General features: G+C 38.6%; 1 protein-coding gene across 2 annotated transcripts in view; it reads right to left on the minus strand.

Moving 5' to 3' along the window:
- Window positions 1-15,911, minus strand: part of LOC309407560 (BEN domain-containing protein 5) — a gene marked incomplete at its 5' end in the record, with an annotated part of 952,618 nt that overhangs the window by 570,298 nt on the left and 366,409 nt on the right. For both annotated transcript variants that reach the window (XM_082003109.1, XM_082003108.1), the window contains one exon: window positions 2,463-2,679. In XM_082003109.1, coding sequence (XP_081859235.1) covers window positions 2,463-2,679 — 217 coding nt within the window. The remainder of the gene's footprint in view (window positions 1-2,462; window positions 2,680-15,911) is intronic.

Here is a 15,911-nt window from a genome sequence, read left to right on the forward strand (position 1 = left end):
CAAAATGTGCACTCAGAAAGCCTTCAGGAGTAATCATCTAAGCATGGTTTCTTGTGACTCGCATTTTACTGTTCCACAACAAAGAAAAATAAAAAACCCCAAAGACCTGTGGCAAGATTCTGTTGTCTCCAAGGGGCACAGTTCAAAACTTCATAATCCAGGAGAAGTGAAATTGTTTCAAACTATTCTCCATCCTCACGACCGCAAACTGGTCCAGAGAGCTGTAAAATTCCCCTGGAATGAACCAGAGGGTATCTGTGGCTACGCGGCAGCTCGACAGATATGCCGCAGCTTTCCCCTAACATGCTACCCTGCTTCAGCCTCGTACCCAGCGCAAGGACTTCAGAATTTGTCCTCAGATGGCATCTGTAAGTTACCTTTCAGCATGTGCTACCAGGGGTATCGTCTCTTCGCCGGGAATAGAGCTTTTAAGGGCCTCTTTATGCCAATCTGATTCCTCTTACCTTACATAAGGGGCCAGAGCAGGGACGGAGCTCACTGTCTTAGCTCTAAATCTATCCTATATGGCACGCAATTCTCTAAAGTACAGTCGGCTTCTGCTTTGATGAAGCACTGTGCAGTGAAGACTGAAGGATCCTGTTTTTCACCATTTAAAGATGTATGATAGCAACAAAGCTCTATGTTAAAATATTTAACTCGCAGAGAACTTATGGAAATTGTCTATTCAAGCTCAGCAAAGACATTAAATTACCAAGCTGTTCTAGGACAGTTGTGTATGGAGAAAAGCCAGAAATGCTCTGAGATTGTAATGTTACTTACAAAGATTACAGCATGAGCCTGATTCAGAAGCTTTTTATACAGATCAGCATGGTGAGCTGCAAAATGTTACCATATCAATTTCTGCAAAACATACTGTGTGTGTACATATAGATATAAAATCACGACTTATACACAGCACATTTCCTGCCACATTTTGAATGGCATCTGTTTGTTTAGTTTGCTGAAATATGAAAAATAATATTTAGCAACTACTGCTAACGCAATGTTAACAAGATTTAAGAGTATAGCTCTGTCTGTCAAAATGCAGATAAAAGACAAATCCTTTCCTATCTCAGTGTTTTAATCAGTCAGATCAGGGTTTTGATGAATATGCAAATGCGATTGTTTATACACTATTTTCAGAGTGAAAGGAAACAAATTCAGTTTCATTATAGAATTAATGACAGCTCTGTCCTCTAAGATTAATAATTAAATCCCTACACACATTAAAATGATAGTGCTCCTTCCTCCCACCCTCTGAAGAATTTACTTTTCTATTTTTTTAATAATCCTTTCCCTTATAATTGTTTGTCCCCTTAATTGGAATGATTAATAATTAATGCCTGTTCAGGGATATGTAATAGTAATCTTTAGAACAACAACTGTACTTACCTGACAAAAGGGTTAAAAAAATGCTTTATTTTGTTAATTCTGGTTTCAGTCTTCTCCATAAGTTAATTTTTTCCTCCAAGTTTTATGCCACCATAGGGATCTCAGCAGCCTGCTCTAATGCTGGAAGCCTTTTATTTATTCCACTGCAGGCTATACATATGATTTCATTCTGATTTTCACAATATATGCTGAGATCCTTTTTAAAACCCCAGTTGCCAGGATCAGCAGCCTTCATAGGAATCACAGCTTTCTTTTTCTGACACACACACTACAAGTTTAGAACAAATCAAATCTCAGAGAAAAGGTTAAGAATTTGGGACAAGTGCACTATAAAGTCTGAGAATGAAAAAGGAAACAAACAAACAAACAAAAAACTACCCAAGATTTCAGCTATTATTTTTTAATCTGATGATTTCTGAGTTGATATGGGAGTGGCTGACTCATGCTTTCCAAATCCTCAGGACAGGCAACATTTCCGAGAAAGGTTATAGCAAAGTGAGCAGAAGTTCAGCCTTATCATTAATCTTCCTTCCTGGAGGTACCAGAAGAACCATCACATTTCATTTTCATGTAGCCACGAGGATCTATACTGAGACCGCTAAACCCCTTTTAATTTCAAATCACCAAAGCAGAGATTTTAAGAGAAAATAAAACATGTAGTTTGTGTGTGTTTTGTATTATTTTACCAAGAAAAGCTATACTCTAGTTCCAAAGACATGTATTTTCTTCTGAACAGAAAAGCTCTTCCAGAAAGACAGCATACTCTAAAAATCACATTTCTTCAATAAAGCTGTTTCAGTTTCATCTTTTAATGTCTTTAGAGGTGAATTGATCCTACATGGGAATTCAGCATTGCCTTGCATATCTCAAAGGAAATATTTTATGTGAAATTAAATTAGCATTTGTCTATATTTCACTATGCATGTATGCTACCTCGTGTCATTGATAGCAGTAAAATAAATATGTGCATGTGTGTACTTTAGCAGGGATGATGAATTATACTCTATAAGCATTTAAGGGTAGACATTCATAATGAAGCCTGCTAGATGGCAAGCATGCCTGTTACTTACCACACTGAGTCCTAGCAATTCTCTGCAAAAGTAGTCCATGTTCCTCCTTTGCAGGTTGTCAAGATAGTGCTGAAGGCGAGTATAGGTGTAGGGGTAGCAGTAAGCAAATTGGTAAGTGTCATCCTCACGGTCAAAGCAAAAAGCAAATGACATGACATAGTTCTTCCTGTGGTCTGGGCAGCGATAGTAATACACGTTTTTAGAGGGTATTCTTTGCCTAAAAAACAAAACCAACATATATAGACATTAACATATATACATACATTGACATAAGAAATCTGAACAAAGACTGAGATTCAAATTTCCTCTAAAGCAAATGAAATGTAACAGCTTGAAGAGCTCAGGAGCTGGCGAGCAGATCCCAGAGCCTGCTTTTCGGAGCACTCGTGCGGACAACCTCCGTGCCAGGGACCCGCGTGCCGGTCGCCACAGGGACGGCAGCTCTCTCCAGGTGCCCAAGCTGGCAGAGCCACACTAGCAGGGGAGGCGGTCGCACAACCGGAGAAACCCACTCCCGAGAGGCAAAAAGGATGCGCAGGCAGTTCCGCTATCCTCTACTCCGCTGCCGAGCTGGTGCCATCTCATTGTACTACACAGGCTTCAGCCAAACCTCTGGCTGGAGTGTGGCTACATCTTTTCATACAGGCCTAATTCACCAGCGCGGAGCCGAGGCATTGTTAATGAAGGAATATCAGTATAAGGCAATGTTGACAGATCCGTTACTGAAATTCAGGACACCTTTGTATTTTTATTACCCTTAATAGTGAGGGGATAGATCAACACCTACCTGACTAATGGAGGAAAAGATAAATTCCTGAAGTTAGAACCGCCACCACACCACCCCCCCCAAAAAAAAAAAACCAAAACCGTCAGGTATGGAAAATAACCTGGCCCTAAATTAGAAAACAAAGGAGAAAAGGGTGTTTGGTCCTGTTCCAAATTGGATTGCTGCCCTCCTTGAGAGTTCTGGCTTACAGTGCTGACAAGATAAAAATGAATATACATGACGGTAAATAATTATAATGGAGACATTTATGTCATTGTTATCAGGCTGGTATCTGTTCAAGGAATAACAAATGTCTGCCTGACATCTTTCACCCAACTTCAATTATTCTGTTATTTCTCACAAAAACGAGTAACATTTCAGAGGTGGGTCAAACACTTGTTCTGTGGACCGGAGATATTCAATATTTCTGTTTGTACCCTTCCTTCATTTCATAGATGGATTTTCTACCTTTATTTAGACATGAGATTCTCTAGTCATGCCATGCACTTGTAATTTGATGTAACTAACTTACCAGTCATGTTTGGCAACAAAACACTATAGTCCTCCAGACTCTACCCGATTCAATTACACAAGATTATAAACAGGTCTCGTCTAATGATTGGAGCAGATCTCAGCTAAACTAGGATCATGGTGAGGGAAAACATAATAAGATTTACAGACATAACAGTAGTAATGTGCCTCGTTGTAATAGTTCCGAGAAGCTGCTCTACTGCACAGCATCAGTTTTGGCCTTTCATTGCTAATATGAAATAGAGGACAAAAGCCTCTCATTATGCAGAAGTATGTATTTGCCAATGAGCAGCAGTTAAGGAGTCTGATCAGCAAGACTCAGGAGCTACAAAAAGAAACAGAAAGGAATTGAGATGTTCTTGAAAAAGTACAATAAAAAGTTAGTGATACAGTTAATTGGACTTGAAACAAGAATTTATTTGCCCCTTTTATTACCCTGGTTCTTAAACATACGGGGCTTCAAGAATTTACTTCATCGTTTTTTGTTAAATAAGACACTTGCGTGTCACTAAGATCTGAAAATTATTTTAAGCCACAAATATGAAGGACAGAAAAACAATTCTTTTAATTTTTTTTTAAAGTATCAGTAGGGGAAAAATAGCACCAGCCGTCTGCATGCAGTAGCCTAACCTAATAGGTTTCTCCAGTATCTTAACATATTTCTATCATTTGCCCTTACTCTGGAGTGCTATAGGACATCCCTCATTTGATCTCAAATCAAGCAGATGATATGGCAGTGGGTAAATGTATTCTAGCTCCCAGTCCTCAAACCGTAATGCAAGTTTAAACAGTATGTTGCTGAGTTGTTGAACTTTATTTGTTTCCAAATTAGCATGGGAGAAGTAATAAAGGACAAGCCACACTTTATGCTATAAAAATTTCATGTAAAATGAGACCAATAGGAGGAAATTCAGGATTTTAGAAAGGCTAATGCTAATTGAAATTCATCTGCTGATAGTTAATGTTTAAATGACACATAGTTCTCCTTGGTTCAATAACTTTCTACTTTTAAGCAAGTTGAAGACAACTTTGTTAATGTATTAAAGGCACTTTTGATATTTCATTCCCTTTCCCTTTCATTATAGAAGCTAAGCATCTGTTTTATTATCCACTTTGACACATCGCTTTATGGCTGCATTTGGCTATTATGGCTAATCTTGATTTCTAGGACATCTGGTATTGACATTTCACTATCTGGTGTCTGACACAACAGCAGAAACTATCCTCAGTTCCTAGGTTTAAATTCACCCTCTCAGGGCAGAAAGTGCCCAAACTCTTAATTCAAACCATATCTTCCAAAAATAATTATAATAGTACTCCTGTCACTGCTAATCTATTTTTATCTCTCCTAGCACTTTGTCACTGCTAATCTATTTGTGAGTCAGAGAGAGAAAGAGAGTTAGTGTTTAGATACCAACAACACATCTTACACACAGGAGCCTAAACAGATTGAGATCTTATCAAGGAATTAAAAACAAAAAAAAAGGGGGGAGGGGGGAAGAAAAAGAAAGAAGAGAGACACAGTGCTAGATATCACCAACTGAGTTTTTGATAACGAAAAGACATTGCTCAGTTCTTGAATTAACCTTTGTGTCCTAGACACACTATTGTTTACTCTTTCCCTTTTTTGTTCTATGCCTTCTGGAAAAGGACACCCACACACTGTGGCAGCAGCTGCTCCTATTAATTTAAAGCTATTACAAAAATTAAAATTAAACCCAATTACTTTGGCTGGTTTATAGCCGGGGAACGGCTTAGTCTGATTGTTCCCTCTGGTTATGGACAAAAACAATATTCCTACCTACAGGCAGCTGCCAGTGGAATACTAATGCATCTAGGGCCTGGCAGGGACAGATTCAGAATGCAGAGCCCAACTGCATTTCTTACTAAAGAAAAATATCTTATCACGGATCTGCAGAAATGCACCAACTTCTTCCGCTGCAAGTCACAACGAAGCTGATTTGTAGTTAGAGGTAGGAAAGCAAAATGATGGTCGAAAGCTTAATGCTCAGATTTGTCATTCTGCATTTCCAGGCAGCTCACGCTAAGAAATGCACCCTGCTAATTGATACACAACTGCCTGGATTTCAGCGCTTCCGAACGGTTATTTAAAGGAGAACCACCCCAATTCTAAGTACCGGCACAGAGCGCAGCATGCAAGCAACTGATTTCCAGTCTGTTTTTAGAAATATATTCACAGAAGTGAAGCTTAATGTTTTACATCGCTTTGAAACAGACTGCCTACTCTTAAAGATAAATGCAAAATTCTTTCTGTTGAAGGAAGAAAGAAGGACAGAAACAAAGATTTTCTCTCAGATAAGACTCTCATAGTCCAGTGCCAGTCAAAGGTTTGAGCCAGTGGGTCTGAGTGTCTTCTCCTACCTGACAAGGCAGCGCTCCCAACCCAGCAGATTTCTTACTCCAAGTGGGAATGTACATGGGCTTCTCTGTTCCTGTATGTTTGCTACCTTGCAGTCTGAAGTCAGGACATTTACTCTGTTTTGGTAGCATGCAATAAAATCAAATTTGTCAGTTTACAACAGAAAAAAACTTGGAGTCCTCACTCAGGCTCAAAAACCTGATAACTTCAGAGGCCCCAGGATTTTACTTTTTGCCACTACAACAGGCAGTGAGGGGGATTACACATATCTGAGTTTTGAAAATTTTATCTTACCTATATTTCTGTTTTAAACATAATTTTAATTTCAACTCGAATAATTTTGATCTTAAAGGATAACTTTATTATCTGTTCTGTTTTTTTCTCTGCTACCTTATTTCCCTTTGAAAACTGAGAGTTAATCAAGACTTTGGGGAACAAACACGGGGGGTAGCAGGGTGCTGGTGCGTGGCATCTGTCCTTTAAGTTTTAAGCACGTAAGGGAGGGGTGCTAATCAAGTCCTTTTGTGGTACTACAACACAAATAATTAGAAAATAACAGTCTTTGGAGTGCTTTCCCCCCATTACACGACCAAAGCAGGGAGCTCTTGCCCAGCCAAATTCCCAAAGACTTTAATGAGCAGCCTGAACAGTCTTTGGACCATTTTTAATACGGCAATCATGAAGTAATTATTCAGTTCCTGGCCTCTACAGGACTGGGTTAGACATATCACAGTCAGTAGACTTCAAAGGAAAATGATAATCTTTGGAGGAAAAACAAAAAGCTGCAGGTGCTGCAAAAGATCAATGGCCAAAAGAAAAATTAAGTGATCTGACTTGTAGAGAAATGCTTGAGTGAATCTGATTGCAACGTAGTGTTAGCTGTGGTGACACACTGTGGTGATCATTTTCAATTGCCATCAATTTGCAGATGAAGGAATACAACTTAACGATTTTAGAAATTTCCAAACTTGCATATATAATTCAAAGGGGTGGGCCTGAGTCACAATTTCAGAAAAACTATGCCTAAATTTTAAAGACATTTGAAGCATAAAACCTGATTCTGATTCAACTTTGGAAAATAACCTTCAGGTATTTATTAACGCTACCCAAAATACTAGATCTAGCTACTCCTTCTGAGTGTTCAAGTTTTAATCTTAAAGCTGGATGTACTTATGCATTAACTGCAAGAAAGCCAACAAACTCTGGAGCAAATATAAAGAAGTTAATCATGTACTGCAAACCCCTCTTCTGGGAGGCAGCTCTTTCAAATTGAAGGCCTTACTGACTTGTTTCTCTGGTAGTCTAAGCCATTATTTTTCTTCTTGCTTATTCTTGTTGACAAGTGGAGCTGACCATCTTCAAAATTCCTAGCTTACTTGTGACAAAATAAGTTTGTAGGGTTTTTTCTTGCACATAATTTTATATGTGATTCACAGAGCATGGAGTGACAGTGAATATGTCAGATGGTGTTAAATATTTTTTACCGACAACTGAATGGGTTTTGGCACAGCTTACTCAGTTTCAGACATGGAAAAATAAGTCCTTCTTTTACTCTTCCAAATATGTATTAGAATGTTCTCGAAATATTTGTATAATTTTTAACACTTCAAGGTTTTCCACTGCTATCAATACCCAGATTCTTCTTAAGTACAAAAATTAAAATATTGTGTAACTCAATGTCTTTCATAAAAATCAGGAAATCTACACATTAAGCATGCAGTTTTCAAGGGTTAATGTTAATTGAAATAATTAAGTAACCTCTATAAAGATTGTTAGGGAATGCAAATAATAATGAATTGTACAAAGATTGCTTCTAAGCTCTCTGCATTCTTTACAATTTCAAGGGAAAAGCACTGAGGTTTTCACTATTTTTTTTCTCTAAAACTTAATTAAATACTTAACCAATGAGAAGGGACATGTAACTTTTTTGGAGAATTTTTGCATTTTAAATGTTTGTAAGAAACATGGTAATATTCCACCGGTACTGGGTACCTGCATCAGCTCTAGTCTAACCTGGCATACTTTTTTTGAGACCTGCACATTAGATAAATCAGTTCCATCAGCTGATACTAAGATATCCTGAAAGTACATTATTATTATTTTAGAACTTGAAAACCAAAACCTAGAAACAGATTCGCATAAGCAAATGTTATGAGAATAATGCCCAGTATTTCATATATGCTTGGATACATTCGGGGGAACTTACTAAGAAATGTTTTTAACAAAACCGTATCTTCAACTAGTGCAGCGTTCTGACAAGGAAAGTTCAGTGGTGAGGAGAAACAATAAGTAGAAAATAGCAGTGGGAAATGTCCTTTGCCCTGAGTTTGCAGAACACCTTACAGAAACGTGGTCCTTGTCCACAGGCCAGTCTTCTAGGTCCTAAAATAATACAAACAACAAAAATATAATGAAAACATTCTACCTAAAACCAGGGGGAACCAGTGGAAGTCACTACTCCTAAAAGCAACAAGAAATGCTGAGGAAAGGGCGTACCATCTGGGAAGCATAGTGGAGCAGTATGGAAGGGTCCCTACTAGCAGGTGATGATGATGAGATACAAAGTAATGCTGAAAACCAGTCCCTGGGTCTGGTGGCAGAAATGAAATAATCATTTTTGAATTCACTGTAATAAGCATAACATTTTGAACAGGAGAGCTGCTAAATTATAAGCTGGAAAGAAACAATTTTTAAAATTACTGCATTATTTTTTACGTAGCTTCATATAAGACAGGGCAAAACTGCACCCTGAACACTGCGTGTTCAAAAAACGTGTGGATGTGGCGCTTCAGGACATGGTTTAGGGAACATGGTGGCACTGGATTAATGGTTGGACTTGATGATCTTGAAGGTCCCTTCCAACCTTAGTGATTCTGTGATTCTGAAATGAAGTATTGTTTCAGGTTCTCCAAACCTCAGTGTGGTTTTGTGGGAGGAGGTTTCCTTCAGTGTTGTCCATCAGTCATCACTCATCTATCTCCCCTAAATATAAAATATGTTCGTGGAGGTTCAGATTTTACACAGTGCCCTCTTTTGACAAAACATTTTAATATGTCCTAGAGGATTTGTCAGCTGATAGTGAAATCCAAAATCTTTTGCCAGCAGCAAGTACAAGTGGAATCTACAGTGGACAAGCAGCCAATTTACCTTCTTTTCTCCTTCCTGCCTACCATTATAATCGAGCTATACTCCCTCCTCCATCTTTTGTTTATTCTGTCCAGTTTCCAAATCTGCAGTGACTTTCCTCTGAAGCAGCAGTTCCAATACTGCAATTATTCTACAGAAACTCTCTTTTACACTGCAGGGATAATGAATGGTGCTGATTTTTTCCGCTGTCGAAATATTATTTGCCTACTGACCACAAGTGTTCCAGCCATGTATTGCTTCAATAGCAATATCTCTATGCAGTGATTATAAAGGAAAGAAGAAAGGGAGAAAAGCTGACTTTCCACAAAAATACTAGAACAAGAAAAGAAAACAGTAAAGTTAGCCATACATGTGTTGTGATCCTCTGAAGACATCATGAATGCAAGGAGAAAGATGCAGAAGCCAGCATTTCTGTCCTGAAAGGCAGCTACTGGGGGAAAAATAAACAGTGTCGGAAAAAAATGTTAAAAAATACTTAAATGGGCAAACGAGAATTTGTGATAAGAAGCACTGAGTAAGGGAAGGAAAGAGAGAAGAAACTGTCTCAGAATGCTGCACCACTGTAGTTCCAAAGTTTGGAACATGCTGAAAAGAAAAACAAGGGATTTTGGAAGCAATTGAGAAAGAGTAGTCAGAAATGCTATTAAAGAAGTGGAGAGATTTAAAAAATTAAGACAACATGAATAATGTTGTAACAGAAAAAGGCAAGAACAAGAAATGTTCCACCTCAGCGTATAAATCTGAAAAACACATAGCAATACTTGTCCTAGATTTGACCTGTACCAGGCTCTCTGGTCATAAAAGAACAAGTCTACTGACAACTTCAGAAGACAGTTTGAATCAGGAAGAAAATGAGCTTAAAAAACTAGAAGAAACTGTATCACTGACTGGATCAGAAAGGAGGAGACAAGACTGGTACACCGCAAGAATATCAGCTTCAAATTGGCCAGAAACAAGGTAATGGAATGACTTAGAATAAATTATCTTTTAGGCCCCGCCCTTATCTACTATCTGTAGGAAAAATATATATATATGCTTGAGAGAATCATGTACTGGACAAATTGTAGGGAAGGCTACTCAGTGAGAAATAGCTTATTTCTATTCAGAATCTCTTCAAAATATGTTTATTTCAATCAAATTTTTCTCCAACAAGTTCAGAAAAACTTTCTCCAAGTTCAAAGGAATTCCAAAGAATTTCACCAAACAATCTACCCATAGCATAGTATTTTAGTGTCCAAACTCAGCGTTTTACTCCATTATTCTTTCCTGTCTCCACTATAATCTGACATACAATCTCTCCAAATTATGTTGACTGGAAAACACACACTTCCAGGATCATACAGGCTATAAAACCGAGTACTTGCAACGTTTGGAGCATGTGTTGGCTTGGGAATGAGGGACCAACCTCAATCGCAAATTCAAGTCCCTGAACTGTACTACCAGTAGACCACTGGGTCAGCTCTAATAGCCTCTTAGCCTCAATTACCTAATTATCCTTTTCTTTGCTCTCCTCTTCTCCCTTTCCCATATGTTCATCTATTCCCACCACTCCCTGTTCTTCTGCAAGAATAATTTTTAAAATCTATGTTAACTTCATTTAGGTTAGTCTCAGATGATTTCTCCTCTATGCAAGAATAATTTATAGGTCTCATAAGAGCCCCAACTTGAGTAAGTATTTCAGTAACATCTGAATTCTGAAATCCATATTTAAAATGTTGATGATTTCACAGTCTAAATACAAAGTTGAGATTGTTGATTTTTTTTTTTTTTATGTGAATTTTAACTACCAAAGGAAGAGAGAATGGCTACGAAATAGGTTTATAACCAACTGTAGCTTGGTTGGTACTGAGCTGTTCTTAGTAAGATCTGAAACCCTCTGGAAGCCTTAGCCTTCCCAACATGTATTATTCCTGATAAAGATCAGAGCATCTCTGATAGCAGATGATGTATGAGTAGGATAGAGACAAAAGAAAACAGGAAATTGTCATCATGGATCAGACTTTGTTAGCTGGGAAACTTATCCATAATATTACACTTTATTCCATCCTATGTCTTCACGCAATGAAGACTGAGTTCAGTAATTCATTTTTAATGTCCCATTTCTTATGCCTTCTAGCACCTTGTTCACTTTTTCTACCATAACAGCATCTCAAATGACTTTTGTTATGGAAGTGCCAACAGCAATGCTCAGTTTTTTTGCCTTCAGTTAGAAGATAAGATTTTTGTGTGGTTCCCCCCACATATTAACTACTCATTTATCAGGACTGAACCTTCTTTATCCATCTGAGTAACTTGTTTAGATCACTCACAATTTTCTAACAGTTTGCTACAGGCTTAAATTACTTAAGTAATTACATCATTTGTAAGTGGTACCACCTAATCCTTCACCTCTCTCCCCAGATCATTAATAAATCTATTTAGCAGATGACCTGATAGGTAACTTTAAGGAATGCAGCTGCTAGCCTTTTACTGTGATGAAGACTGACCACTTAGCCCTCTGCCTTTTTACTTCCATGCCAGTTTTTGATCTATGATGGTACTTGCCCTGTCACCCTAAGTGACTACTTCGCCTTTGTAGTACTGTCTTGTGACAGACTTTGTCACAAGCTTTTAAAAAGTCAAAATACATTATGTCAGGCAGGTCGCCTCATAAGCCTGGTAGCCAAAACCTAAAGGTGAGGCAATATTCCCAGGAATTCCCAAGGTGAAAAGGCACGTTGACATCTGATGGAATTGAAGGGAGATAAACAGAGAAGGCTGGTGGGCAAGCCACCTTCCTTTGACACATGCTGCAATTATATATTTGAAGGACATTTCTGTTAGAAAGGGAGTTACTTCATCACATGGGGAAATGTAGGGAAGTCTAGGCCAACTAACTCTGTCCAAAAGAGTCAATCCAGGAAGCCCATTTAGCACCAAAATACAAAAGTTACACCTTAAACAAAGAAGAGGGGAAAAAAGGAGATTTGAGTCAAAGCCTTTTGCAAGATGTGTGAGTACCAGAAGTTGCTTAAGCCCCTCCTATGAACAGAGAGCCTGAGCCTGGTTCTCAGCACTGTGTTTACTCTTCCCAAGGAAACAACAAAACCTGTCAGCAGAGGGGTGAGAGCTAAGGAGAATGGTGGGCAAGAACACCACAGACGACAGAGCACCTGGAGCCGTGGCTAGCAGAAGCACTACGTGTGGCTAGCAGGGAAATGTATGGCTGGAGGAGTGAAGAGCAGCTAAAAAAAAAATGCACCCCATCAGGTTAGCATAGCCTCAGTTTGGCTTTACTACGTGGCAATAATTGCTAATTTCAAACTGTGAGTGAAAGTAGGTGAAAACAACCCAGTGGCCTTGCTAGATGAAAATACTACTGTTACAATTTATGCCTCAGGAATTGGCTATTGTTACTCTGAGCATCTATCTTGTTAGACTTCTGCTGGTCTGATCCAGTATAGCCATTCCTAATTCTTTTTATCGGCACATTCACAGAGTTCTAAGCAATGTAGTAAGACATGATTTTTCTTTGCTGAAGCTGTTCTCATTAAAGTCTCTCACATCATGATCTTCCAGGTGTTTTATTATTCCCTTTTAAATTCCTGTTTCGACCATTTGCAATGTGCAGATGTAATGCTTACTGGTCTAAATATAGGATAAACCCCAGATATTTGCCAACCCTCTGGAACAGAGCTTGGTTTTAATGAGAGTGCGTATCTCTGTTAGCAGTTCAGCTAATTCATTCCTAAGCTTCTTCAGAATACTTTTATACATAAATCATGTGGGGCTGATGATTTACTGCTTTTTAATTAATCAATTTGCCCCATCTTCTCAGTCTCTGATAGTGCCTCATCTTTATTCCCAGAAAAGAGCATGTCTAAGAGAGGTACCTCTAAAACCTTGTTTGCTATAAAGACTGATTTATGATGTAGAACCACCTGATTTCTTTGCGTGAAAACACATAATTTTAAAACATGTACAAGATGCAACAACGTGAGGGCAAATCATTTGAATTCAGCATTGCAAACTTTCCCCCTGCCCCAGGCTACACATCTTGCACATACACAAGTTTTATTCTCCATTCTCCTTCATATTGCCTGCTTCCAACATCCTCTGTTAAAAAACTATGTTATAACATCCCCCCATTCTTGAGAGCGTGGCAGAGTAACTATTTCTGAGCATGCTCACATTTCTCCTGCTACAGGGAGTCTGTAGGTCTCCCATTTATTCCCCACACCAGCACGTGGCCTGTTGTTACCCATGGCAATACTGCATTTCCAGGGCTAAACTTGCACTGTGCTGTGCAGACCTGTCTTTCATTTATCCCTTCCAGAGACAGCACTCAGAGCTATCATATTAAAAACCGGGGAGGGGGGAGAAGCCCGGAAGGAAAAGTCTCAGTTTTCTTAGCTAAAAGGGGAATAACAAATATCGCAAGCCCCTTTCTTGAAAGATGAAACTGAATGCACATGTGCAACAGGACTTCAATATTCACAGACCAAGAGCTACTCTTTTGCATCTGCCCTGGCCCCACAACTCTGACATGTGCTGACCTCAGAATCACAGAATCATTAAGGTTGGAAAAGACCTTTAAGATCATCAAGTCCAACCATCAACCCAACACCACCATGCCCACTAAACCATGTCCCAAAGTGCCACATCTACACCTTTTTTGAACACCTCCAGTGATGGTGATTCCACCACCTCCCTGGGCCGCCTGTTCCAATCTTTGATCAATCTCTCAATAAAGAAATTTTTCCTAATAGCTAGTCTAAAATATGAGATCCGTTGATCTAAAATATTTAGATCGAGATCTAAAACATGAGATGGCTCAATTTATCCCTTGATAAATACCTCGATCCCTCTCCCCACTGAGCCTAGCTCCAAGAAGAAAACACATAGATGGCCACCTAGACATTAAAATTCTTATTTTAATGTGAGGGAAAAAGAAATCTAATATTTTCTTGTTACTTAACCAATTTGCTATCTTATTCACCACGGTCTTTTTGCCAGCTAATACTGGTTTGGAAATAAACTACACAGGCTTTCTTCCCCAGGTAATAGAGATGAATCTAATGCAAAGGTGTGGGCCTCAGTCTACAAGGGAAATAAAACACAATTCCCTCCTCCTCTCTTTTCAAACATTCTTAGTTGGTGACCCACAGAGTAGCATTGATCTAAAAAGAGACTAAGTATCCTGGCCTCTCGGTCAATTCTTATTCACAGCACACAGGGAAACATGCAAGCAGCGGGAAAAAACTAGGAGCAGAGGGACCAGGCAGCCAGAAGCAATTGTACACACATGGGATTTCTCATCCGAAACACAAAGTTATAAAAATGAGATGCTGCAATTGTTGATGCTATTGAAGACAGGAGGAAATGAAAAATGGTACGTATTGCACTAATCTTGTTTTTCCAAACTGTTTGCGTGATATCAGCCAGGCCACTCCAATTTTTCACAATAATAGTTCCAGCATCATTTTTTTTTGATAGCCCTTTAAAAAAATATTCATTTCAGGAAAAGTCTGTGGTTTGGGTTTTTTCCCTCTACCTGAACAGTCAGTGTCACAAAATGGAACAACCGCAATCCTTATGCATATTTTAAAGTACTGTCCCATTTCACTGTGCTGAGTTTGTTTAGACTACAAGAGCATTACCTTTTTTACCCCCTTCTGCAATATAACTAGACATGATGGTGAGGGGAAGGGAAGCGTAGGATACATTTTGTTAAATTACACAAAGTTTTATTTAGCTTTGAAAGACTCTTGACATTCTCTTGCTTCTAAAGGTAATGACAAAGTTCTATACACTTTCCTTCCCCTTTAGACTGTTATAAAACATAACGAGAGAATATACATGCTGCTCAGAGGTCAGCAAGGAGGCTGATACACTGCAAGAATATGGTATGAACTGTAAATATAGAAGTCAGTGGTCACTAATGCAATGCAGAACTTTACATCTTGCCATCAAAAGTATTTTTTGTGTGCTCTCAAGGAATGTAATCAGTTTAAGTAATAGGAGACCCTCCCCCCTCTTCACCTCTCAAAGGTTCTCTGAGCCAAATCTTCAGCAAACTCTGGGAAGAGGTATGGAGATTTATAGCAGGTAGTTTGAGCTCCAAGTGATATATATGCACCTGCAGGAACTATGCCTTCAATGATTTCTAACCACACACTGAAAGGCTCCAGAGAGGTTACTCCTAAAATCACTGTTCAAATGTTTGTATTTCCAGAGCCTGATCAATGAGATTATCTAAGCAGATGCTTCGCTAGGCCCATAGTCACATATTCCTAATACTGTGAAATAAGTGTGATGCCATAAGATTTCAGATGAGGAAAAAGTGGGCAGACAAAACCCTAAAAAAAGAGTCTTAGGTCACAGTCTAATGATAAAATTAAGAAAAGGAAATACAGAAAAGATCCCGAGTTGTCGGGACAGCCGTCCATGTTTCGCAATATTTCCTGCACTAATAAACACTCACATGTCTAAAATATAATTTAAATATCAAACCATACGCAGAAGGCTTCAGTGAAAACTCTACGTAAAACAAAATACTATCAATTCTATCAGCTTTGTCTCTCTGTTTTGCAAACAAAATATTAGTAGGTAGCAGTAATACTCCTCTGTTTCAGGCTTTTACACT

This window comes from Phaethon aethereus, assembly GCF_964289735.1.
Source record: "Phaethon aethereus genome assembly, chromosome: 8".
NCBI lineage: Eukaryota > Metazoa > Chordata > Aves > Phaethontiformes > Phaethontidae > Phaethon > Phaethon aethereus.